General features: G+C 38.6%; 2 protein-coding genes across 6 annotated transcripts in view; one reads left to right on the plus strand and one right to left on the minus strand.

Moving 5' to 3' along the window:
• Window positions 1-1,897: 1,897 nt before the first annotated feature.
• LOC309619386 (small EDRK-rich factor 1) lies at window positions 1,898-5,531 on the minus strand. Its single transcript, XM_082374543.1, has 3 exons — window positions 5,312-5,531; window positions 4,418-4,526; window positions 1,898-2,163 (listed from the first exon to the last, which is right to left on the minus strand). The coding sequence occupies exons 1-3, from the start codon at window positions 5,316-5,318 to the stop codon at window positions 2,091-2,093; spliced, it is 189 nt and encodes a 62-aa protein (XP_082230669.1). The 5' UTR covers window positions 5,319-5,531; the 3' UTR covers window positions 1,898-2,090.
• A 3,684-nt stretch (window positions 5,532-9,215) lies between these two features.
• The window catches only part of BDP1 (BDP1 general transcription factor IIIB subunit), an 87,184-nt gene continuing 69,015 nt past the window's right edge, over window positions 9,216-27,384 (plus strand). For 4 of the 5 annotated variants that reach the window (XM_082373210.1, XM_082373213.1, XM_082373212.1 and 1 more), the window contains exons 1-7: window positions 9,218-10,007; window positions 12,256-12,532; window positions 14,499-14,608; window positions 16,161-16,220; window positions 18,009-18,137; window positions 19,444-19,577; window positions 20,562-20,656. In XM_082373210.1, coding sequence (XP_082229336.1) covers window positions 9,796-10,007; window positions 12,256-12,532; window positions 14,499-14,608; window positions 16,161-16,220; window positions 18,009-18,137; window positions 19,444-19,577; window positions 20,562-20,656 — 1,017 coding nt within the window. In that variant the 5' untranslated portion in view covers window positions 9,218-9,795. Of the gene's footprint in view, window positions 10,008-12,255; window positions 12,533-14,498; window positions 14,609-16,160; window positions 16,221-18,008; window positions 18,138-19,443; window positions 19,578-20,561; window positions 20,657-27,384 lie in introns of all 5 variants that reach the window. The other variant, XM_082373211.1, reaches the window with a different exon arrangement.

Here is a 27,384-nt window from a genome sequence, read left to right on the forward strand (position 1 = left end):
TAAAAAAAAAAAACAATCTGATTAAAAAATGGTCAGAGGATCTGAACAGACATTTTTCCAAAGACATACAGATGGCCAACCAGTCCATGAAAAGATGCCCACCACCACTAATCATCAGGGAAATGAAAATCAAAACCATAATAAGATATCACCTCACACTTGTCAGAATGACTTTTATCAAAAAGAAATAACGAGCGTTGGTGAGGATGTGGAGAAAAGGGAACCCCTGTGTACTGTTGGTGGGAATGTAAATTGGTATAGTCACAATGCAAAACAGTATGGAGGTTCCTCAAAAAATTAAAAATATCTGAAGAAAACAAACACACTAATTTGAAAAGATTTATCTGCCCCTACGTTCACTGCAGCACTTACAATGGCCAAGATATGGAAGCAACCTAACTGTCCCTTGAGAGATGAATGGATAAAGGAGCTATGGTGTATATGTACACATATACAATGGAATATTACTCAGCAATAAAAAAGAATGAAATCTTACCATTTGTGACAACATGAATGGACACAGAGAGTATTATGCTAAGTGAAATAAGCCAGACAGAGAAAGACAAATACCATATGGTTTCACTTACATGTGCAATCTAAAAAACAAAACAAATGAACAAATGTAACAAAACAGCAATTCACTCACAGGTACAGAGAACAAACTGGTGTCACCAGAGTGGAGGAAGGTGGGAAAATGCACAGTATATGGGAAAAAGATTAAGAGATACAAACTTAGCTAAAAAATAAAAAAGTCACAGGGACATAATGTACAGCGTAGGGAAGGAATATAGTCAATAATATTATAGTAACTTTTTGTGGTGATGGTGACTAGACATTGTGGTGATCACTTTGTAATGTATAAAAACATTGAATCACTATGTTGCACACCTGAAACTAATATTCTAAGTCAATTATACTTCAACTAAAAACAATAAACATTAACATATCCACAAAAAAAAAAAGGCACCCTTAGAACGCAAAGAGTGAATCCTAATGTAAACTATGTACTTTGGGTGATAATGATGTGTCAATGTAGGTTCATCAGTTACAGCAAGGGTACCACTCTGATAGGGGATGTTCATAATGGGGAGGCTATGTATGAGTAGGGCAAGGGGGTAGAGGAGAAATCTAAATTTTTTTGCAACCCTAATTTTGCTCTGCAAAATAAACTCTATTAAGAAAAAAAAAGGCAGGGGCTTCCCTGGTGGTGCAGTGGTTAAGAATCCACCTGCCAACTCAGGGGACATGGATTCGAGCCCTGGTCTGGGAAGATCCCACATGCTGTGGAGCAACTAAGCCCGTGTGCCACAACTACTGAGCCTGTGCTCTAGGGCCCACGAGCCATAACTGCTGAGCCCGCATGCCACAACTACTGAAGCCGCATGCCTAGAGCCCATGCTCTGCAACAAGAGAAGCCACTGCAACGAGAAGCCGGCGCACCGCAACGAAGAGTAGCCCCCATTTGCCGCAACTAGAGAAAGCCCACATGCAGCAACGAAGAACCAACACAGCCAAAAATAAAATAAATTTCTTTAAAAAAAAAAAGAAAAAGAAATTCTTTAAAAAAAAAAAAAGCACTTATTCCAGAAAATTTTAAAGCTCTAAGTAGAACTCTTACTGAGACCTCATTTAGTTTATGTTCATTTAGCTGCTATTCCAGGTGGTTTGTACTATTTTTTGTAAAATTTTCAAGCAAACTAGCTGATTACAAAGCAAAATTAGATAAATGTATCTCAAATTCTATTATACAATAAAGTTGACTTTAAAGATATACTTTTAAAAAGTTTATGACAAAGATTCTAGATTTATATATAATATCCTGTTACCTGATCATATTACCTCTCTAATAAATTGTACAAATGCTCACTGGTGATAAAAAACAATGTTCACCAATATGTCACACGCATGGTTAGTGCTTTATTCTTTGAAGAATGGTTCTGAAACATCACACTAAGTCAGGCTGAAAGGTAACGTGTAAAATAGTTGTATAGGGATATAACATATGTACTGACTGTTCACGCTACGAAATCTTGATCATAGAACTTATGATACACTTAGTTAGCAGCAGCACCCAGGTTTTCCAATAGTCATCATTTTTCTCTTGTCTGCATAGACTTCTTCTCATTGGCTGCCTTCTGCTTTTGTTGCATGATCTCAGAGTCCCTATATGGGGGAAAAAGGCTGTAAGTTGTTACAGAAAAACTGATTTTATGTTCTCATTTGTTTTCTATAATAATCCATTCAGTATATTAGAAAACAATTTAAAAGAAGATATAAACTTTCATGTCTTTCCATTTGCATGGACGGAGATAAAATGGGAAGGTGAAGAATGGAAAGGCTTTGAAGTCAGATCTTATTTTGAATACAGTCTGTACTGTTGTCATGACCTTGGATAAATAACCTCCAAGTCTTTTCAAAATTAGAGTAATACATACCAGGTTGTTCTGAGGAACACACACACACACACACACACACACACACACACACACACACACACACACACACACACAAGCACACCATCTGACATGAGGCAGCTATATGTAGAAATAATGGCAATTAATCTTGGTTGTCAACAAAGTTAATTCACTATAAATTTTTTCGTGAATGAAGGGGCATTTCAGAAGTCTTCTAGATATCCTAAGTGGTACCTAGGATTAGGACATAGATGTTATGAATCAATTCAGTTTCTTACAAGCCAAAAAGCAGGATATTCAGGGCATTTTCTTAACCCTTTGTGTCTCTGGCTGAACCTTCACATACTGTGAACTAAAACCAGATTACTTGGGCTGGATGGTCCATGAGCCCGTATTAAAAAATATATTAAATGTCTATGTATTCAACACCTACTATGTGCCAGGCACTTGGCTGGCTCTGGATTAAGTCCCACAACAACCTTGAGTTATTGTCCCTATGTTTCAGATTAAAAAAAAAAAGTTAAAGGCTTAGAGCTAAATAATTTGCCCCAAATCACATAAAAACTAAGGTCTGTCCAATTTCAAAGTCCAGGCTCTTTCCTATGTTGTTATTGCATATATTTAGTATTAGATTTTAATTCAGGATGAGTAGCTCTGTCCATGTTAGTAAGACATTTCTGAGAGGCCAATAGCAAAAACAAGGAATGAGAAGGAAGGAAAAACAAGACAGCTACAAAAAAAAATGAGGTGTTCTGAATAAAAACTGTAATAGTTATTTTTCTGTTTGTAACCAAACTCTGCTGTGCTTGCTGTATGATCTTAGTAATGTTATTGAGGTTCAGAGCCCCAGTCTCTCATTGCATGTATTGGGGCTAATAGCACTTTTCATGATTATGATGAATAGAGGTAATAAATATAGAGCATCTAGCACAGAGCTTTGTAAGCAGTGGGTAGTCATTGAGCAGTGACTATCACTGAGCCAAGCTACACTAAGTTTCCCAATAAAAATATTATTTCAGGGTTACTGATCTGTACCATTCCACTGATTGGTTCACTTCTACTCCAATGTAAGTAAACAAATTTAAAGCAAAGCTTATCACTTTAACAATAAATGTCATAGAAAGACAGTGTGAAGTGATAATTAAGGGCTTCAACTTCATTAAACTCTGACTGCATATCAGAATCACCTGGGGAGCTTTTAAAGTCAGGTTTAACTTAAGTATAATAAAATTTACCTAGAGCACCTTTTAATGTCCAACCCCACACCAATTAAATCAGGGCTGGGTGTAAGGCACAGGCTTGAGCAGACATCAAGTTTTCCCAGGTGGTTCTAATGTGCAGCCAGCCTTGAGAACCACAGAGAAGCCACGATGGAGCCTGTGTAGTCAATTCTTCACCTCGCCTCCAAGTTTCACATGAACAACAAAATTTGATTTTAGAACAAAATGAAATTTGGCTAACTATTTTTTAGAAAGATGAATGTTTTTTTAAAAAAATCTTAAGCTGTAGTCTCAAAGTACTGATATTTCTGTAGCAGTTTTGTATTGTCACTTGTATGTCAAGACAGTGCACCTGCACTCTCTCCAATCCAATGGATCTTCAGAAGTCAATATAACTACATATACTTTGTGTCTCTTTCAGAAGTTATCAATATAATTGGTGACCTGTCATCCAGACTAGTATGAGTAGGATGTCTGCTTGGAAAATGTTTACCCTCAGCACCTAACAATGTCTTGCACATGGAAGCTAAATGAAATTCTTATGGTTGTGGTGGAGTTGCATGAGATTCTCTGCAAGACAAATTATAGCTTGAGAGCTTTAAATTCTTCATCCATGGGTTGGGATAATGACTACCGCTTATAATTTTAGTATGCCTGGCACACAACAGATATGCAGCTGTTACCCCTTCCTGCAGGCCTAGTTCTACTAAGGATTTAAAAACTGCTTTCCATTCTCCAAAATGAAAACTTCTGCGACTTGAGAATTCCTTTAGTATAACTCACCTCTGTTTCCTCTGAGAGGCACTCAAGCTATCCTCTTTTCTTTTTCCCTTACTAATTTCCTGGGATTTCTTCATGTTTTTCTGGCGGGCAAGTTCTCGTTGATTTCCGCCTACAAAGAGAAATAGTGATGTTATTTTTCCATCTCCAAAATTAATAATTCCATTCTAAGGGTCTTATTTAAATGCATCTGAAGTTTGCTTTTTAAGAGATAAGCCAGCAGAGTACTGCACTGAATGGTGTTCCGGGGATCTGACGACAAGGAGGACGCTTAAAGGTAAACACTTAAGTTCCTGACAGTTTTATGATACCAGTTAAGATGTTCACTGGCTATAAACACCAGATCTCTTAAAAGAGGCGTTCCAATCGTCTGCCTCTGTGGGCCAGTATTCCAAAATAAGTTCTGGCTTTTGAGAGGTGTGGGTGGAGAGAGAAAGATACACCACAGATTACACCTCGCACACGTTGGCCCACCATAATTCAACTGTTAAGCGAGCATTACAGATGCCTGTAAAACATTACCTTCGAGGGCCAAACAAAAGAACTAGAGAGGAGACTTGCAGCTCCCTGTCCTCGTTAGGCCTCACGACCTTGAGTATTAAGTACCAGCTATAAACCACCTCCAGACCAGGATCCCTCCCGGGGCTCCACACACCCCACCACCGGGGAGGTGTTCCTTACCGTGTAAACTCGCACCCGAGGGGCACCTGCCCGACCTTTCAGGCCGGACCGGAGCCAACCGTCCCTCTCCCTCTGCTGACTAAAAACCGGGTCACCACCGCGCCGGACGGAAGGGGTTTCACCAGCTGTACTCCGCCTGCCCGCCCGCCGCGCCTTGGAACTCGACTTGCTCGCCGGACGCTCCCCGCCGCTTCCCCTACCCGTCCGTATACTCACGGGCCATGCTGACCACCGGACCGAGCCTGGAAAAGAGCGACTCGGAAAAGCAACGACTTGCTCGCACGCTCAGCGGCCGTCCCCACCCGTCGATCTGGAAGCCTAAGCCCGCGCGGGCCCTCAGCAGGGATACGCCTGTGCTCGGTGGACGGCCCAGCCCAACGAGGCCAGACAACAGCAGACGGCGAGGCCGGCGAGTGACTGCGCGTGCGTGGCCGGGAGGGCGGGGCGGTGCCCGACTAGGGCCCAGGAGCCGCGGCTCCGGGGTTAGTCATCCGCCCCCGGGGCCTTTCGGCCGTGCAATTTTGCTAGAGTCGAGAAAGCAGGTCCTGTGTCTGAGCGAGGCATAGACGTGTGTGGATTTTCCCTCTGTGTACCGGTCACTGGGACTTAACCAGCCCTTATTTTTTTGATAACGACGTTAAACGCTACAATATCTAACTTTTCGAAAAGGAACGTTGCTTTTTTTCATCCCGTTGCAGAGGCGGGAAGGGGAGTAAGGGGACAGAACAGATTGAGGGTTAACTCTTTGAAAGCCAGTGTTGGCCCTTCATATTTTCCTTCTTTATTCACGCACCAAGCCTGCAAGGTAGACTTCATTGTTCTCATTTTATGAAACAGGCGGCCGAGACTCTGAGACCAGAAGCGCTGACCTAATAGGTAGGGACGGGTAGAAATAAGATTCAGATTTAAAACGGACTTCAAAGTCTGTTCATTTCCCGTTTGATCCCAGTGCCCTTGTCACTCGACAGTACTTTAGGAGTTCTGTGGCTCTGTGCCTGGGTTGTGTGATGGGGAGAGAATGCTAGGGAATGAAGTCTTACCACGAATTCAGAATAGCCCAGAATAACCTTAAACCTATGTAAAAGCTATGGAGCATCTGCCATTGCTAGAAACAGATGTGTAAAGATGCTTGATACTTATTTTCTTCATCTATTCCGTTAATTATTACAAACTGAGAAATGTGTAGAGTTAGTCTGGACACCCTGAAATAACCCTTTTTTTTTAAAGTTTTTAATTTGGAAGATTTCAAACATATACAAAAGTATAGAAAATACTATAATGGACCTCCAAGTATATAAGACCAAGCTTCAACAATTTTTATTTCATCTCATAAAAATTACCTGAGGGTTCTGGAGATGGAATGTCTGGGTACAAAGCCCAGCTCTCCCAATGAGTAGTTATGTGAACTTGGGAATGTCATTTCATTGCATTAAAGCTTCCTTATTAGTAAAATGGGGAGGTAATTGTACCTCCTTCATTAATCAAGTTAATATATGTGAAGTAGTAAGTGCCCAGCACAGGATAGCACTCAACATATTAGCTATACTTGTCATCATTCTTTCAACCTCAGAGAGCCTTTCGTGCTTATCACTCTCCCTACGTCCCACCCCTCCTCCTCAATACTGCTTACAGGCCAGGTGTCTCCACTTAGGGACCTCTTCTGCAGTAACTTGAGCAGGGGAAAAGATTGACTTTCTGGCCAGGCTCTTTATAAAGAGACCATCTAAAGAGGAAGGGAGGGAAGGAGTTTGGGATTGAACTTAAGTAGAGTTGTTTCTCTGTGTGGTCTTAAGAGTCTAATTGAGCTTTTTCTTTGCAACTGAAAATATAGTTTTTGAGTTGTAGGGATACACATGATGTATCCCATGTATACAAGAAATGTTGGGTGTGTTTGCCAGAGAAAACTGGAGACTTTCAAAATTACTATGATGCCGTTAAGACTGTACAAACTAGGAGGAATTATGTGACCGCCCAAGGTCACACAGCTAGCCGTGAGCTGAGCCACGATCAAAACGTGAGTCTCAGAATTATTTTAAAATGATGAATTGGGCGATTGGGATTGACATGTATACACTGATGTGTATAAAATTGATGACTAATAAGAACCTGCTGTATAAAAAAGTAAATAAAATAAAATTCAAAAATTCAAAAAAAAAGACTGTACAAACTTGGGATGTGTAACAAATAGCTTATGATTTTATGTTAAATAGTAAAATTGAATCTGACTCTGTTCCCATCCCTTTACAAATGGGAAATTAAATCCTAGTCATTATTTACTTCTTTACCTGCAGAATTGTGGGAGTACCATAGACTCTTAGGTGAAACAGAGAGTTTGGGGAAAGGCCTCATGTCTTCAGTCTATACCGGAATATGTTGCTTAAAGCTGTATGGTTCTGGCAGTAGCTCCAAGACTCCTGAGATATCTGCAGCAGGGGTTATTTTTCTCAACTCCTTGGGCTTCCTTAGGTGTGTTTGAGGTCCTATTCCCTCTCCAGAGTACTGGAGGGAGCCCACAGACCTCCATTTCCTTCCCAGTCTTGAAAGAATCTTTTCTCTCTGTACTTTCAGCCTTGCTTTCCTACTCTTAAAAACACTTGTCTCTCTTCTTTCTCCTTCTGGATGACCTAGCAATCTCTTCGATCAGTTTGGGATTTTATTTCTTTGACATTTTGTCATTAATGTAGCAGGATGTTCTTGTAGAATTTTCTTCTCCTTCCAAGAAGGAAGTCAGGCCTTTGTTTTCCATGAATCAGGGGAATTGTATTACTGGTTCAAACACTGGCCCATAATCTCTAGAGTCAGCCTCATCTCTGGACATTTTCCCTCTTATCATAGAGGACTTCCCTAACCACCCTACATAAAGTAAGCCAGCCTCCCATTAACCTCTGTCATATTACCCTCTAAATTTCTTTCATGGCATTTAATAATTCTTAAATTATCTTGTTCATTTGTTGAATTTTCCTTTCCCACACAGAATGTCTTGCTTATTGCTCTGTTGCTCCCTCCTGAAGCAGATTAAGAATGCTCACGTTAATTCACAAAGTTTTGGGACTAGCCTGGTGGTCCAGTGGGTAAGACTCTGAGCGCCCACTGCAGGGGGCCCAGGGTTCGATCCCTGGTCAGGGAACTAGATGCTGCATGCATGGCACCAGTTAAGATCCTGCATGCCACAATGACGAGCCCAAGCGCAGCAACTAAGACCCGGTGCACCAAAATAAATTAAAAAAAATATATATTTTTAAAAAGTTCCATGTTTCTCCCCAAATGAGCCTAATAACATATTTTTTAAAAATTTTACAAAGTTTTAACCATATTTTTTTCCTTTTTTTCTTCTTTTTAAACTTTTGGCTGTGCTGCGGGGCTTGCGGGACCTTAGTTCCCTGATCAGGGATGGAACCCATGCCCTCAGCAGTGAAAGTGCGGAGTCCTAACCACTGGACCGCCAGGGAATTCCCATTAACTATAATAATTTTCGAACAGGTATTACATTCACATTAAAAACTAAACAAGGATATACAGTGAATGTTCTTTTTTCCCACGTTGTGTTTCCCAGAAACGCAGTTCCCTTTCTAGGAGTTAACTATTATCACTTTCTTCACACTTTAATTTCTAATCTATGTTCTACTCATTTTAGAATTAAAAAAAAAATAAATTTATTTATTTATTTATGGCTGTGTTGGGTCTTCGTTGCTGTGCTTGGGCTTTCTCGAGTTGCGGTGAGCGGTGGCTACTCTTCGTTGTGGTGCGAGGGCTTCTCATCGTCGTGGCTTCTCTTGTTGCGGAGCACGGCCTCTAGGTGCGCGGGCTTCAGTAGTTGTGGCACGTGGGCTCAGTAGTTGTGGCTCGCAGGCTCTAGAGCTCAGGCTCAGTAGTTGTGGCGCACGGGGATCTTCCCCCTCCAGGGCTCAGGGCTCGAACCCCTGTCCCTTGCATTGGCAGGCAGATTCTTAACCACTGCGCCACCAGGGAAGCCTCTCATTTTAGAATTTTTAAGCCTTAGGGATGTGCTGATGAACAGGCAGTGTTCTACAGGACCCTCTTAAAAAAAAAAAAAGCCAGCAATTTGTTTTTGTTTGTTTTCTGGTTTTGCCAGCATTCTCCCCCCCACCCCCACCCCGCCTCGCCGCGCAGCTTGCGGGATCTTAGTTCCCAACCAGGGATGGAGTCCGCACCACCCCCAGTGGATGCGCGGAGTCTTAACCACTGGACAGCCAGGGAAGTCCTACGGCCAGGGATTTTAATAGTTCCTGTAAAAGTTTGGGCTGAAGGACTGACTACCTCCTTCCTCTCTTTTGAACAAATCCTGAGGAGCCCTGGAGAGGTAAGAGTACATCGTCTGGCGTCTCAATTTCCGGTTCGCAGGTAACCCAGGCTCCATAACTTGACGGTTACCATGGCTCCGGTGCTGTGCGTCATTCCGCGGCGCTGGATGATGACGCAATCAGTTCCGGCGCCCTCTGAGGGCGGGGAATAAGGTACCGGGGGAAACTTAGCTATTAGTGTAGCAGGGTCATGAAGAAGAGGCGGCGGCGGGAGATCGGAGGCGGCGGCGGGGGCGTGAAACTGCGGTAGCTGCCCGCTGGGCTGGTGGTGTGGCTTTGTGGGAAAGGCGTAGTTCCTAAAGCCCTCTCTGGGCAGCGGCCGGGGCTCGGGGTTGAGAGCGGCCGTGGGGTCGCCTCCCCGGGCCCCCTGGCTCCGCCATGTTCCGCAGGGCACGCCTTAGTGTGAAGCCCAATGTCAGGCCTGGAGCAGGCGCCAGGGGCTCCACCGCCCCCAATCCACAGCGTGAACGAGAGGCTCCCAGGCCGCCGGAGCCTGCAGCGGCCTCTGTCCCGAAGCCAGCGGAATCCACAGATGTGCCTCCAGTGGACTGCGGGGAAGCGGAGCCCCGAGAAAAGACTCCCAAGAGCAGGTAAGTACTTGCAGAGGGGAGCATTTTCATCTGCCCCGCCTCTCCGGGCGTGTCACCTGGAAGCTGAGCAAAGAAACTTTACCGTAGAAGTACCCCCTCGCTTGTACTAAGCCTGACAGTTGAGGCCGAAGAACACACTGCCAACTGTAGTTGGTCCCTCTAACTACGGTGTGGCAAGTGTGGATTTTGTTACAGCGTGTAGATTCTCGGGGAGGGGACCATGTCTTCAAGTGGTGGTGGGAGGAATCCAGGTCTAGCAGTCCAAGAAAATCCACACGTGGTACTATTCAATGAAAACTGCAGTTTTCATTCTTTTGGAGTACTTTACGGGAGCAAGTTGTCTTTTTTTAAATCTTGAAAACATTTATTTTTAAAAGAAGTGCAGTGTTACTTTGATTCTGCTGATTTATGTCAATGGAAAGGAAGTCTGGTTACTTATTTTGATTTGAGGGTGTGCCCCTTTAACTATGGTGACCATGTTTTCTGAACAGAAAAGCATGTGTCATGTACCACGTTTAGATTCAGGATTCTTCTTCTTAAGTTAACAATTTATGGACTTTGCCCAGGCAGAATGTACTCATCTGCAAAATGGGGATAATGTAACTCTTGCTTCGGAGAGTTATTGTGGAGATTAGAAATAACTGATATAAACTGTCTTGCACAGGACATGACAGAATAGTTGCCTACCTTTAGGTGTTTAAAGGTGATGGAGCAAAGTAGTTAAAGTTAAGACATGTTGAGCTAATAATGGCCTCTGTTTTTATACTATAAATGTGAGGAAACCAGTGAAAACCAACCCTATTAAATAACAGTGAGATGGTATAAATTTATACTGTGACAGGAAGGTGACAATCTTATTCTTTTCTCTTTTGGCTTGGCTTCTGTTGACCTCAGCTGGTGCTGAGTATAGAGTATTATTTTGATAGCTTAATGATGCTTAGTAATTTCCAAGTTTCTTACATGAATTTGTTTCAGAATTTCTCCCAACAGTGGAATAGAAATACCAGTTACTGTTAAATTAATAAAGTTCACAGAGATCCTGTTAACTACATGTGAATGTATGATTATTGATAATTTAGTAAATTACTTATTCTGTAGTCTTGAGACATTTAAGCTCAAGGATATTGCTTTCTTAGACTTGACATTTAGGGACTATACTTGGTTTTTTATCATGTGTTTCCTTTTTTTTTTGGTGGGTCTTTGCTAATTGTAAAAATCCATAGGGTATATGTTCTGTCCTTATGCATTCATCTTGATTGGGTGAAATGCAAATGGCACATGTATCACATTATAAGGGCTGAGATAAGAATTTAAATTGGATACTTTTTGGAAAAATTATTCTATAGGTTTAGGCATTTTTTCACTTTTATATACAACTAATCATAACATATGAAAAAAGTAGACTGCTTTTAATTCTTGACTTATACCCTCTTAATTTGCTTTCAGGCCATTCCTGAAATATTTATATCCAATCTGAATTTGGATATGTAATTTGAAGTGACTGAGTACTTTTTTTGAGTGAAGAGTTTATTTTGATAGCTGAATAAGTAGAGTTATACCTGACAAAAGATAAATGATTTTTGCCTCAAACAGAATTTGGTTTGATTAATGTAGCTAAATGAATGTCTTCAAATACTGCAATACAAATATTTCAGAGGTTTGATATTTTGTTTGGTTTAACTAATCTCAAGTTGATAATTAAAGTAAAATGCCAAAAATTTAGATCACTTTAGGAAGTGTCAATGTGAATTATAAACTTAATTTTATAAAACAACTCTCATTTAATGGTGTACAGTCTGTAAAAATACTGAATCACTATGCTGTACACCAGAAACTAATATAATATTGTAAATCAACTATATTTTAATTAAAAAAATTTTTTTAGAGCTATCAAAAGAAAAAAAACCTCTCAGTTATCGAGTAATTCAAATTAGGCAAATTAAGCTTTGTTTTGTAACTTAGGTTTTTTGTTTGTTTTTTGAGGTACCTAGCATGAGCATAAAATTATGTGCTATAATGTTCTTAGGGATTTGAAGTTTGAAAAGGATCATCAGTCTTCATTAGAATTCCATATCTGTTAAAAATATGTACTGAACAAAAATTTTATTGCAACCACTGTTTAAGTCATTGATTATTACTAATGAGATTTTGCTCTTTTGGATTTTTGTCAGACTAGTTGTTAAGCCTCAAATATTTAAAAGAAGATCCATGGTGCCCTTTTTTTTTTTTTCTTTTTAAATTTCAACAGTGATGAAAAGACTGATGGTGGGAAGGATGTTGAAGAATCCAGTAAATCTTCCTCTACCGTTTCACAGAGAAGAAAGCGAGTATCAAGTACTTTTAGTCTGGTTAAACCTAGTGTCAGTGTTCCTTCAGAACCTCATCCTTTATCTACAGTTAATCAAGAAGCTCCACAGCCAAACCCTGTTCCAACAAAAGAGAAACAGCCATGCTCAGACAGATACCGGATATATAAAGCCCAGAAACTGAGAGAAATGTTAAAAGAAGAATTGAGGAAAGAGAAGGTATGGTAGAAAAATCAGAATTCTGATTGTTGCCTGCTAGATTTCTGTTTTTATGTTAGGCATCATTTGGAGGAAGAACAAGCATCTGTAGCATTTTGATGAGGAAAACAAAACCAAGTAACAGCCCTCATGTTAATAGAATATCCCCTTTTGTTTGTTTGTTTGTTTGTTTTTTGCTGCCCAGATCTTTCCCAACAAGGGATTGGACCCGTGCCCCCTGCAGTGGAAGCGCAGAGTCTTAACCACTGGACTGCCAGGGAAGTCCCACAATATCCCCTTTTGTTAACAGAATGATTGAGAAGCACCATAGAGTTAATAAGCTATTTTTTCCACGATATTAATTTTTGCATATTTTTTTCATCTATATTTCATTGTTTTTGGCGGAGGCCACAAATAGAAGTTTTACATGTGTGCACACACGTATACAGATACACGTACAGATGTATTTATAAACTAAACCTTCAGTGAGATTTTTCGTGAAAATGTCCAGTTGACGCGAGTTATATTCATTTGAATTAAGACAAGTGTAGGTGAACAAAATGAATTGGTGATGTTTTCTAAATTGACAAATTTAGACTAGTGTCTAGCAAATAGTAAGAGCCCGACAAATGTCAGCTCTTATTATTAATTTATAGAATGCCCCCCTTTTTTTAACTAAGAGGAAGGCACTTATCTTTTTTTTTTAAAATTAATTAATTTATTTATTTTTGGCTGTGTTGGGTCTTCGTTTCTGTGCGAAGGCTTTCTCTAGCTGCGGCAAGCAGGGGCCACTCTTCATCGCGGTGCGCGGACCTCTCACTATCGCGGCCTCTCTTGTTATGGAGCACAGGCTCCAGATGCGCAGGCTCAGTAGTTGTGGCTCACGGGCCCAGTTGCTCCGCAGCATGTGGGATCTTCCCAGACCAAGGCTCGAACCTGTGTCCCCTGCATTGGCAGGCAGACTCTCAACCACTGCGCCACCAGGGAAGCCCGAAGGCACTTATCTTGGCGCTTTTTTTTTTTTGGCCGTGCCACACAGCTTGCAGGATCTTAGTTTCTTGACCAGGGATTGAACCCACGCCCTTGGCAGTAAAGCATGGAGTCCTAAGCACTGGACCGCCAGGGAATTCCCCCTTGGTGCTTTATATTCATTATCTCATTTAAATATCTCAACTGTGTGAAGTGGCTATCACTATTTACACAGGAGGAGGAGGAAATAAGCTCAGAGAGGTTATTTGCTTTGTATCCAACATCAGTGGAGGATATGGGATTTGAATTCATATCTTCTAAAATCTAAGCCTCTAAAAATGTTCTCTGTTTTATAGAATCTGCTTAATTAGATTTATTTGGGGGAATTAAAAATTAAACATTTGCTTCAAGAATTTTATAAAATATGCAGAATTCCAGTTCACTACAGGGCAAATAAAAGCTATGTATAAATTTTCAGTACACTATTGTAGTTAGTCAGCATCAGTAAGCATGATTTTATACATTGAGCTTTTATGTAGTCCCAGTCACTTTATTTATTTATTTATTATTTTTTGGCTGTGCCACATGGCACGCGGGATCTTAGTTACCTGACCAGGGATTGAACCCCGGCCCCCTGCAGTGGAAGCCTGGAGTCCTAACGACTGGACCGCCAGGGAAGTCCCAAGTCCCAGTCACTTTAGTGTTTTAAAATCCCTTTATGTGCTACAACTTTTTAATATTCCGTTTATAAAATTTTTCCTCAAATTAGGCATAATTGTGATAGGAATAATGTTCAAGCATTTGCAATGAATGCAACAATAGGCTGTATACTTAAATATATACATCTAAAATTCTTCGTTTTAAAATTTTTTTTAAATTTATTTTTATTTTTTTGGACTGCCAGGGAATTCCCCTAAAATTTATATATTTATAAAATAAAGTAAAATTTATATATTTATAAAATATATAAATAACATATTTATAAAATAAAAGTATCTCTGTGTGTTTGTGTATCTAGAAGCAATGGAAAAACAAATATGCTGTAAATGAAAGTCAGAGGCCACCAGATCGTTCCAAAATGACTATGAGAGACTTCATATATTACCTGCCAGATAACAATCCAATGACGTAAGTAAACTTTATTTCTATTTTACTTTCTTTGAGTATATAGTGATTTAAGTAAGTATCACTTTTAGAGTACAGTTTCATGTTTTCCAACAACATGTTGACAAAATTTATAGCACATATGATGTTTTTTTGGATAAGAATTTTATAACAAAAATTAGTGGTATTTTGGACTTCCCTGGTGGCTCAGTGGTTAAGAATCTGCCTGCCAATGCAAGGGACACGGGTTCGATCCCTGGTCCAGGAAGATCCCACATGCCGCAGAGCAACTAAGCCCATGTGCCACAAACGAGCCTGCACCCCAGAGCCTGTGAGCCTGCGCCTCAGAGCCCATGAGCCACAACTACTGAAGCCCGTGTGCCTAGAGCCTGTGCTCCGCAACAAGAGAAGCCACTGCAGTGAGAAGCCCGCGCACCGCAACAAAGAGTAGCCCCCGCTTGCCGCAACTAGAGAAAGCCCGCACGCAGTGATGAAGACGCAACACAGCCAAAAAACAAAAAAAACAAAAAAAACAAATTAGTGCTATTTCAAGTAACTTTTCTTGGGATGGTAAAGATGCCCTTTACCTCTGAGATTAAAAAAAAAATTTCTTTTGTTATATTACTGAGATGTAGTAAAACCAACTAAACAACTTTTCTCTAATCAAGTTTGCCATTTACATTTCTTACATACTATAAGGTGATCTAAAGGGGTGATCTAATTTTTTTTTTTTTAAAGATTTATTTATTGATTGATTGATTGATTGATTGCTATGTTAGGTCTTTGTTTCTGTGCTAGGGCTTTCTCTAGTTGCGGCAAGCGGGGGCCACTCTTCATCGCGGTGCGCGGGCCTCTCACTATCGCGGCCTCTCTTGTTGCGGAGCACAGGCTCCAGACGCGCAGGCTCAGTAGTTGTGGCTCACGGGCCTAGTTGCTCCGCGGCATGTGGGATCTTCCCAGACCAGGGCTCGAACCCATGTCCCCTGCATTAGCAGGCAGACTCTCAACCACTGCGCCACCAGGGAAGCCAGGGGTGATCTAATTTTTATATCCTACCTCCTCATTAAATACAGTGGCATTTGATTAACAAATCCTCCAAGAACAAAGCTTCTTTAATCAAAGTTAGCCTGGGGAGGCAGAGAGTTTATAATAAATCTCCTCACTGTGTTGTTGATGGTGTAGCAGGTGAATGTAGGAGTAATGGCATATTTTCAGTGTAGTCTTTTTCAGGCTCAGTACGTCTTTGGCTTAGTTAAGAGAAGAGCCAGAAACCTAGGTTTTGAGTTGTTTGACATCTAGGACTTGGAAACAAGCCACTTAGGTTGTTTCATGCCTTCACTGAGGAATTAGAGGGAAGAGTGTTCCCTACTTAGGGCCTAACAAATTGTTTATATTGATGACAAAAGTCTTTGACTGAAAAATGGAGTGTTGGACCACACCATCATTAATGGTAGTGTTATGGTATATCATAAAAAAAAAATTGCAAGTTAAAATTATTTGCTTCTTCCTCAGATAGAATTGACAAAATGTAAATTGCTTATTTATTAAAAGGTATGTTTTGACTTGTGTTTAATAGTTCTTCACTGGAGCAAGAAAAGAAAACTGAAAAATCGTTGACACCAGTCCAGACAAGAGAGTAAGCATCTCATCTGTTTTGAATATATTCTGTTATGGGTAAATTTTTTTAAAAAATGAAATAAAATGATGCCTCCTGTTTTAGTTAAATTACATGTGATAGGAATTTTTAAATGGAATCACAAGAATAAAAGTTACTGCTTGATTTAAGTCAACATGAAAGCCTCACACTCCTTGTGTATTACATGTATAAATAGAGTTATGACTTTAAATGAAAGCTTTTAGAATTAAAAAGGGTTTTGTTTCAGAATGATAATATTCACATGGTACAAAATTCAAAAGGAACAAACGTGTACTGAGAAAAGTTTTCCAACTTTGTTTTTCTGCCGTCTAGTCCGTCTTCCTGCAGGCCACAAATGTTACCACATTTTTAACGTATCTTTCTAGTTCTAGTCTATGACTATCCAAGCAAACATAGTTTTTTTTCTATTTCCTTTTCTTTCCTTTCTCCTTTCCCCTTCCTTTTCTTTTCTTTTTTTAAAATTATTAGCACCTTTAATTATTATTTATTTATTTATTTTTTGGGCTGTGTTGGGTCTTCGTTTCTGTGTGAGGGCTTCCTCTAGTTGCGGCAAGCGGGGGCTGCTCTTCATCGCGGTGCGCGGGCCTCTCACTATCATGGCCTCTCTTGTTGCGGAGCACAGGCTCCAGACGTGCAGGCTCAGTAGTTGTGGCTCACAGGCCTAGTTGTCCGGCAGCATGTGGGATCCTCCCAGACCAGGGCTCGAACCCGTGTCCCCTGCATTAGCAGGCAGATTCTCAACCACTGCGCCACCAGGGAAGCCCCCTTTTTTTTTTTTAAAGCATTTTGCATACACTGTCCTTCAATAGGTATAGTTTTGATGCCAGTTAGAGAGTCTCTTTTTGTGTACAAGCCTTCACTGTCATATATTAGTTTATTCCTAAGAAATCCCTCCAAGAGACCTCCTAGGAAGTTATTGTAGACTTGTAATTCAAGGTAGGGAATTGTGGAAAATTAGCAGAAACATTGGGATTTTCTGGTTGTTACTTCAAGTAACAATCATTAAGTAATGATTACTTTTTTTTTTTTTTTTTGCCACACCATGTGGCTTTCCGGATCTTAGTTCCCCAATCAGGGATTAAACCCAGGCCACGGCAGTGAAAGTGCCAAGTCCTAACCACTGGACTGCCAGGGAATTCCCTGTAATGATTACTCTTTCTTAGAATCCACATTGTTTTAAAGCAGAACTCACAAGCTTCAGAAATAGGTTATGTTTTTACAGATTTATAGGTTATGTTTCTTTCAATAAGACCTTAAGGAGATAATGTAATTGAATGGAAAGTATATGGAATTCGGAGTCATTATTTGGAAAACTGTGTTTGGCTTCTTGGTCTGTTCTTATTGTTGTGTAATCTAGAGCAAAAGTAATTTATCTTCTCCAAGTTTCAAATGGGCGTGAAAAACTAACCCCCAAGGGTTGTTCTGAAGAGGTAATAACATGATCTGGAAACTAATGCTGTAAGGGTTATTTTTGTTAATTCCATAATATCTGGATGGTTTATTCTTATACTCTATTGAGATAGAAAAGATGAACATTTATTTCTCTTTATTTCTCTTTAATAAAGACTCCTATTATAAGCTACTAGATAAAATTTGAGAAAATCTTATAACCATGGCCTTAACAACACATAGTATTTTCAATTAGGTTATAGGGAAAGTGGGAAATAGCTAGAAGGTTGAAAGTGCAGTAATTTGTTTTAGAAGTTCATAATGTTCAGGGAATATTTCTCATAGCTGTATGAATTAACCTACCTTTACATTTGGTAGGCAAGAAGGTAAGAGTACTCCTGATGGTGAAGATAATGAAGAAATAGAAGAGGAGATGGATGATGGGCCATTGCTGGTTCCTCGAGTAAAAGTGGCAGAAGATGGTTCTATTATTTTGGATGAAGAAAGGTAAGTTAAAAAAGAGAGAGAGAGATAGATTGTGGTTTTATGAGAACAAACGAGCTTTGTCTAATGAGAGACATTGAGTTTCTGTATTTGTCACTGTCACTTAGACTCTAATGTTTATATTTGCATAATGGATGTTATAAATAGGAAGATGGATTACATTCATTTATAATTTTTAGAAATTTTTATAATGCTGTCCTTTATATGAGAAGGTGGTACTGCTGACCTGCCACCCACTAACCTACTACCATTGTTTTACTAATTTTACTGGTAATTGAGATGAGCTATTGAACTAATCACATGCTGTCCTCCACTGAGAATATATTTCGAAGATTGACTCAGCCTTGATGTCAATATTCAAGCTATGTATTATTAACTAATACCATATTCTGGTGTGTGGTGTTAACTATTGAAAATACAATGAAACATAGGTTTAACATATTTTATGATTTTTAGTTGACTTTCTGGCTTAATTTCTTAGTTACAACATTAAATTTCTTGAATTTGGCATTGTGGAATTTAGTTGTCTTTCCAATGTGTGTTTTTTGAAAAAAGAAGATAAGAGACTTCCCTGGTGGACCAGTGATTAAGACTCCGTGCTCCCAATGCAGGGGGCCCAGGTTCGATCCCTGGTCAGGGAACTAGATCCTGCGTGCTGCAACTAAAGATCCTGCTCGAGGGTATGAAGATCCCGTGTGCTGCAACTAAGACCTGGTGCAGCCAAATAAATAAATATTTTAAAAAATAAAAAAAGAAATTAAATTAGTAAGGAAATAAAAAAGAGGGATGGAAAGTCTTCTGACAGTTTTATTAGTAATGAATTGTTTTATAGTATGTAAATTCTATGATAAACGTAAATGTAATACTATTAATGATAATTGTTTTTGCATATTGTTTCCACTATTTGGTGATGATGATTTTATTGGTAATTAAATTCTTAAAAGCATATTTAACTGCTTTGTGTGCAGGAATATAAAATGTAAATATAAAATGCTTATATTTTGCAATATCCCCTGTTGGGTATTGCATGATAAGATAATATATATTAAATATAGGGGACATGCAGAAGTCAGTAAACAACAATTATTTAGGCGGCCCAAAGATATTTTGTAAATTTTGTATTGCTGTTAAGGATTTTGAAAAAAAGTTGACATTTATTTTTGCTTCCTAGAGTGAAAATCTGCAGATTCTTGGAAAATATGCATACTTCAAATGTATATTATACTTTTGATATGACTTTGCCATGGTAAATTTCAAAATATAGCTATTAAAATCTCACTTACTATTTGTTTCCTTACTTGTTTTTCAGTTTAACTGTAGAAGTTTTAAGGACGAAAGGCCCCTGTGTTGTTGAGGAAAATGACCCCATATTTGAGCGTGGTTCTACAACTACATACTCCAGCTTTAGGAAAAACTATTACTCTAAACCATGGTCAAATAAAGGTAACTGATTTTCATTTTAAGTTGTGTAGATTATTTATTGGAAATAAGGTGAATTATTTTCTCGGTTTCTGAATTAAACCAGGTCTCCCCTAAGTAAAAAAAAAAAAAAAAAAATGTGAACTAGCAAATTTTTCTCTCTAGCTAATTTTATTGGCACCTTTCCCCTGCCCCCCACGATGGAACTATATCTCTGACTTTATCTTAGAAATCTTTTGAGGAGTTAGCATTATGGTCATTTTGGCTGGAATATTCTTCTTTGTCAAATCCCTGTACAACAAATACCATTTTAATGAAAAATGAACAATATTTTTAATGCTCCTAGTAATGTTCTACCTCACTATTGTGTAATACAGTCTTTAATGATAAAAAGTACACAGAGAAGTATACATTACCTATTGCAAGCTGTTACTTAGTACTTACTTTTATTATAAAAATAATACAGTTTGTTTTGGGAAAAAAATCAGACACAACAGAATAATACAGAATGAAAAGAAAGATTCCCTTCTTTGACTTCCCCCATCCTGTTCTCTTGAGGTTACTTCTATTAGCAGTTTCTTGTGTATTTTTCTAGCTACTTTCTTTCACATACTACTTAGAACGTCTTAGTTGCTTACGTAGCAGCAGTATTATACTGGTTATGACTGACAGTTTTCTTCAAGGCACTTGAGACCAGATAGGCAGAATGTCTTTTAAAAATTCCAGCTGCTTTGGTTTGAACATGCAAATTTCTTAAACCATGTTTCTGTATAAAAGTTTAAAGGGGGTGTTTATAGATCCATGAGGTTCCTTGCAGTAAAATTGAGATATGTCTATGTACGTGTATGTAGAAATATTTCTATGATAAAAGATTTACTGGACTTTAATAAAAAACTTAAGTACTGTCAAATTTATTTTTAACTCAAAATATATACTAAGGTAAGATTTTTTTCCTCTGAAATATTTAGAAGATTATTCTCAGTCTTTCTAAATCTTTTACTTTTACAGAAACAGATATGTTTTTTTTGGCCATCAGCATGGTAGGAACTGACTTTTCTATGATTGGACAGCTTTTTCCTCACAGAGCAAGGATAGAAATTAAGGTAAAGTAAACCCATTATGTTTGTTGATCGAAAAGAGACTAAAAATTACTATTTTTTTAACCTTTGGTTGAAATATCAGTCCATCCTTTTTCACTACTGTGTTTTTGGTACATCTGTCCTTCTTTATAGCTCAAAAAGTAATGTAGTATTTCTCAATTCTGAGATGAGTACAGGGCTTCCCTGGTGGCGCAGTGGTTAAGAATCCGCCTGCCAATGCAAGGGACACGGGTTCAAGCCCTGGCCTGGGAAGATCCCACATGCCGCGGAGCAAGTAAGCCCGTGTGCCACAACTACTGAGCCTGCGCTCTAGAACCCGCAAGCCACAACTACTGTGCCCACGTGCCTTAACTACTGAAGCCTGCATGCCTAGAGCCTGTGCTTCGCAACAAGAGAAGCCACTGCAATGAGAAGCCCGTGCACCGCAACGAAGAGTAGCACCTGCTCACCACAACTAGAGAAAACCTGCATGCAGCAACGAAGACCCAACACAACCAAAAATAGAAGAAACAAATAAATAAATAAATTTTAAAAAATAATAAAATAAAATGAGTACAATCTCTTTAACCTCAGTATTATATTTTCTTATTTATATCTTCCTACTTCTAAAATGGATTTGAGGGAGTACCAATAAAGCCAGTGAAACTAAGATAAAAGAAGAGTTAGGTAATGAAAAGGGGAGATAAATGTACCAGAACTTTTGGGTTAAGGGTAGATTTTGAACACAAAATATATCAGAATTTCCTAGGAAGAGAACATGCTGAGTTATATAGTTCTCAATATCTGGTCTAACCATTGCTTTCCTAGGCCACCTTAACTTTGGGGGCAACCAGTGATACTATTTTTTTTTTTTTCCAGTGATACTATTAACAACAGCAATGATGTTAATCAATTAGTGCTTTAATATGCCTAAAAGAATGATCTTTCTCTATCTTATAGTTCCTTTTGCTGAGAAATTTCATTACAAGTTTCCTGGGTTGGAGTGCATTTGAGTGCACACCATGTTGCTCTAGTGCATTTCTAATTCATAGTGAGATTTTTATCCAACCATGGGCTTTTTCTTTCATTAATTAAAGGGACCATTAAGAAAGATTTTTTTTTTTTTCTTGAACTAGACTAGGCATGGACTGATTTACTGGGAACCAGTGTACAGTGTAATAGTCATTCTATTTCTACAAAAGATGAGGCATTTTTTATATTCTTTATGTTCCTTTTCAAATGTTGATCTCTGATATAAGGAGAACAGAATGTTAAAGTTCTGTGAAGGCTAGAAGTTGATCGTATAGGGGAGCCCTCAGATGTGACTAACGATAAGTTTGTCAGTAGACTATTTCTTTTAGAAGCAGTTTAGACTCTTCCATTAAAAGTTTAGGGTGGTCCCAGCAGGTCTTTGGGCAAAGTATAGAAAAGTAAAAATGGACTAGTGAATTACATCAATTTTCAATTTTTTTAAAAAAAATTTATTTATTTTATGCATTTTATTTTTGGCTGTGTTGGGTCTTTGTTGCTGTGCACGGGCTTTCTCTAGTTGCGGTGAGTGGGGGCTACTCTTCGTTGCGGTGCACAGGCTTCTCATTGTGGTGGCTTCTCTTGTTGTGGAGCACGGGCTCTAGGCGTGTGGGCTTCAGTAGTTGTGGAACGTGGGCTCAGTAGTTGTGGCTCACGGGCTTAGTTGCTCCGCGGCATTTGGGATCTTCCCGGACCAGGGCTCGAACCCATGTCCCCTGCATTGGCAGGCGGATTCTTAACCACTGCACCACCAGGGAAGTCCTTGATTTTCAAATTTTGAACCAACCTTGTATTCCTGTGATAAATCCCAATTAGTCATACTGTATTCTTCTTTTTATATGTTGCTGATTTTTGTTATATTTTCTTGAGGACTTTTTGCATCTTTGTTCATGAGAGTATTGGTTCATAATTTTCTTTTAGTGTCTTTGTGTTTTTGGTACCAAGGTTATGGTGGTCATAGAAAATGAGTTGGAAAGTGTTCCCTCTTGTTATCTGAGAAAATTTGTTTAAGATTAGTATTATTCCTGCTTTTAATGTTTGATAGAATTTACCAGTGAAACCATCTGGGCCTATGGTTTCCTTTGGAGGAAAGGTTTTGATTGTAAATGCAATTTCTTTAATACATATAGGGGTATTTATAGTTTCAGTTTCTTCTTGTGTCAGTTTAGATGCTAAGTTGTTGAATTTATAGGCATAAAAATTCATACTATTCACTTACCATTTTAACGTTTGTAGGATTTATAGTGATATATCTCACTGATTAATGATTTTTCTTTCTCTTTTTTTTTCCTTGTTTTGCTAAAGGTTTTTGACTTCCAAAACTCTTTTAATGAGCCAGCTTTTAGCTATGTTAAGTTTTCAGTTGTTTGTGTGTTTTCATTGGTTTTTAAAAAACTCTTTAGCATTTCTTTCCTTCTTCAGGCATACCTCGTTTTATTGCATGTCACAGATACTGCGTTTTTTTTTTACAAATTGAAGGTTTGTGGCAAACCATCTGCATTGTCAGATGATGGTTAGCATTTTTTAACAATAAAGTATTTTTTAATTAAGTATGTACATTGTTTTTTTTAGACATAATGCTACTGTACACTTAATAGACTACTTCACTGTAATGTAAACATAACTCTTGTGTGCACTGGGAAACCAAAAAAAAAAAAAAACCTGTGTGACTTACTTTATTGCGATATTCGCTTTATTGCAGTGGTCTGGAACTGAACCTGCAATATCCTCAAGGTATGCCTGTATTTACTTTGGGTTTAATTTTCTCTGTTCTTTTCTAGCTTCCTTAGATGAAAACTTAGAACATAGATTTTAAACCCTTCTTTTTTAATGTAGACATTTAAAGCTATACATTTTCATCTAAGCTATAGATGTATCCCATAATATTGATACAGTGTTTTCATTATCATTCAGTTAAAAATATTTTCTAGTTGCCCTTATGATTTCCTTTTTTTAAAAAATTTTTATTTATTTATTTATTTATTTTTGGCTTCATTGGGTCTTCGTTGCTGCGTGTGGGCTTTCTCAAGTTGTGGTGAGCAGGGGCTACTCTTTGTTGCGGTGTGCCTGCTTCTCATTGCGGTGGCTTCTCTTGTTGCAGGGCACGGTCTCCAGACACGTGGGCTCAGTAGTTGTGGCGCATGGGCTTAGTTGCTCCACGGCATGTGGGATCTTCCCAGACCAGGGCTTGAACCCGTGTCCCCTGCATTGGCAGGTGGATTCTTAACCACTGAGCCACCAGGGAAGTCCTTCCCTTGTGATTTCTTCCTTGACATGTCAATTGTTTAGAAGTGTGTTTAATTTCCAACATTGGGACATTTCTAAATATCTTACTGTTATTGTTTTCTTTGACATTCTGAATGTCAAAGGACATAATCTGTAAGATTTCAATCTTTTTGAAATTTGTTGAGATTTATTTTAAAACCTATCATACTTGTGGGACTTCTCTGGCAGTCCAGTGGTTAAGATTCTGCACTTCCACTGCAGGGGGAGTGGGTTCGATCCCTGGTCGGGTTATAAGATCCCACGTGACGCACTGCATGGCCAAAAAAAAAAAAAAGCCTATCATACTCTCACCTTGGTCAGTGTGCACTTGAAATCAATGTGTGTTCTGCAGTTGTTGGGTGTGGGGTCATCTAGTTCTGTCAGTTACTGAGAGAAGAGTTGACACGTCTAACCACAATTGCAGATTTGTGTTTCTCTCTTTAGATTGATCCATTTTTTTTCCTTTCCTTTTCTTTTCTTTTTTTTTTTTTTTTTTGGCACAGATCATTTATTTTTATTTATTTATTTTTTAAATTGAAGTATAGTTGATTTACAATGCTCTGCCAATCTTTGCTGTACAGCAGTGACTCAGTTATACACATAGAGACATTCTTTTTTTATATTCTTTTCCATTATGGTTTATTATCACAGGATATTGAATATAGATCCCTGTGCTATACAGTAGGACCTTGTTGTTTATCCATTCTAAATGTAATAGATTGCATCTGCCAACCCCACACTCCTAGTCCATCCCTCTCCCCACCCTCCAACCCCCCAGGCAACCACAAGTCTGTTCTCTATGTCTATGAGTCTGTTTCTGTTTTGTAGATAGGTTCATTGTATCTACAGGAAATGTTCTTTGTATTCTTATGTTGCCCCTGATAAAAATAAAACAAAATGTCTGTTTTACATTTCTGTTAATAGCTTAGTTCATTTATGTTTAATGTGATAATTGATATGGCTGTGTTTAAGTCTACCATCTCACTATTTCCCATTCATTCCATCTGTTTTTTACTCATCTTTTCCTGCTTTATTTGGGGTTAATCAAATTTTTTTAGTATTATATTTTATTTCTATTGTACCTTTTTACCCTTTACATAATATCCTCTTAGAAGAAGAATTCTATTTACCTTCCATCCTTCATTCTATTACATGTTTTACTTCTACTTATAAACCCCACTACACATGAACTTATTTTAGCTTAGAGAGTCTTTTGTCTTTAACAGAAATTTAGTAGATTAAAGAAACTACAGTTAACCCTTGAATAATGCAGGGGTTAGGAGTGTCGATCCTCCTTGCAGTCAAAAATCTGAGTATAACTTACAGTTGGCCTTTCATATCTGCGATTCCTCTGTATCTGCAGTTATGTATCCATGGATTCAGCCAAACTCGGATTGTGTAGTACTGTAGTATTTACTATTGAAAAAAATTCACGTATTTAAGTGGACCCACACAGTTCAAAGTTAGGTTGTTCAAGAGTCAACTGTAGTCTTTAATATTTAGCCACATGTTTACCATTTCTGATGCTTTTCACTCCTTGTAGTTCTGAATACCCTATCTGCTGTTGAAAAATTCTTTCAGCTTTCATTTTTCTGAAAGACTTTTTTTAGTCTCATTTTTGCTAGGTATACAAGTCTGGTTGGATAGTTTTTCCTTTCAGTGCTTTTAAAATGTCATTCCATTGTCCACTGGCCTCCAGTGTTTCTGATGAAAATTCAGCCATCACTCATGTCATTCATGTCATGAATTGCTTTTCTTTTCTGTTTTTAAGGTTTTCTTTTTTTTAAATTTATTTTATTCAAGTATAGTTGATTTGCAGTGTTGTGTTAATTTCTGCTGTACAGCAGAGTGATTCAGTTATACACATATATGAATTGCTTTTCTATGACTGCTTTCAAGATTTTTTCTTTAACTTTGGTGTTCAGCAGTTTGTTTATGATTTGCCCAAGAGTTGTTTTTTAAAAATGTTTTTTCTGCTTTGTTCCCTACTTCTGGTACTCCGCTTACCTGTGTTAGTTTGCATGACATTGTACTACAGATTACTAAAGCTCTGTCCATTTTTTTTCCCAGTCTTTTTTCTTTATTTCAGTTTGGTTAGTTTCTGGTATCATGTTTATAAGTTCACTGATCCTGTCTTCTGCTATCGTCAGTCTGCTGTTAAGGCCATTCAGTGAATGTTTCATTTCTGATATTATACCTTTCATTTCTGTGATTTCACCTTGGTTATTTTTCTTAGCTTCCATTCCTCTGCTAAGATTTCTGTATCTGTTCATTCCATATTTTCCTTTAAATCCTTGAACATATAACAGCTGCTTTAACTTTCTCATCTGCTTATTTCAACATCTGGGTCATATTGGGATCTGTTTCTGTTGACTCTTTTTATTTCCTTGACTGTGCATCACATTTTCCTGTCTTTTCTCATGTCTTGTGGATTTTTTTTTTTTCAGTTGCATGCTGGACATTGTGGATATGTTGCACAGTGTCTGGATTATGTTTGTTTTTATTTTATATTTTTTTCCTTTAAAGAGTGTTTAGTTCTAGAAGGCGGTTAATATATTGCCAACTCTCCTTATTCTTCCCAAGGCTTGGTTTTAGGCTTTATTAAGACTGGTCCTTACTCTAGGTTTCTCATCTGAACTACAGAAAATAATTTGTGTTACTGTTTTCTAATTTTTTCTAAGGATGGTCATATTACACCATTCTAGGTGTACAGGAAAGAAGGTGATTCATTACATGTAGTATATCCCTTAGGACATTAGGGCTTAATTCTCATGCTAGAACCTCAATTGAGAAAGGCTGCTCTAGGGTGTGATCCCTGTCTCTAAGTGGTGGTTGTTCTGGTGTCTGAGGTGAATGTTTGGATGTTAACAAAATCTTTCCATTCGTGTGGGAAGAACCCTGTCATCTCACTATGTTACGTGACCTCTAGCATCTTCTTTTTGCTCCCATCCCTGTAGTAGCTGTTCTCCACTAGAGCTTATGCTCTGGGCATATGGAACCCAGACCAACAGCCTATGGGATACTTCTACCAGGCTTGTGAGACTCCTCTTTAAATAGCTCTCTTCTCTGTAGAACCCTGCCCCTAAAGATTGTCTACTTCCGCAGCTCAGTAGGATGTCTGTGCTCTGTTTGGCCTTTCTCTTTTTCATTGGTTAGGAAATTTAGCCCAGGCAGACAGCCAGGGTGAACATTGGTACATCTTTTGTGTTTCCCTTCTCTCTGGGATTGTGGGATTGTAGTCTTGCTCTGCCTATTGTCCAGTGCTTGAAAATAGTTGATGCACTTATTTTGTTTGGTGTTAAAGTTATTTATTTTGGGTTGGATATGTGGAACAAGCTCGTTACCAGTTTTTGTCAGGGCCAGGGATGGAAATTATGGGATTTATTTTATAATCGTGGAATTTGGCCTACAATGGTTCCTGCCTATGAATTCAATGACTAATATCAGGGAATTCCCTG

The sequence above is a fragment of the Balaenoptera borealis genome, assembly GCF_965194805.1.
Source record: "Balaenoptera borealis genome assembly, chromosome: 2".
Taxonomy (NCBI): Eukaryota; Metazoa; Chordata; class Mammalia; order Artiodactyla; family Balaenopteridae; genus Balaenoptera; species Balaenoptera borealis.

Excerpts from the sequence above, each read along its gene's own strand:
- LOC309619386 (XM_082374543.1), bottom strand. Across the intron at positions 2,164-4,417 it reads GCCTCTCAGAGGAAACAGAG|GGACTCTGAGATCATGCAAC; the intron begins GTGAGTTATACT and ends TCCCCCATATAG.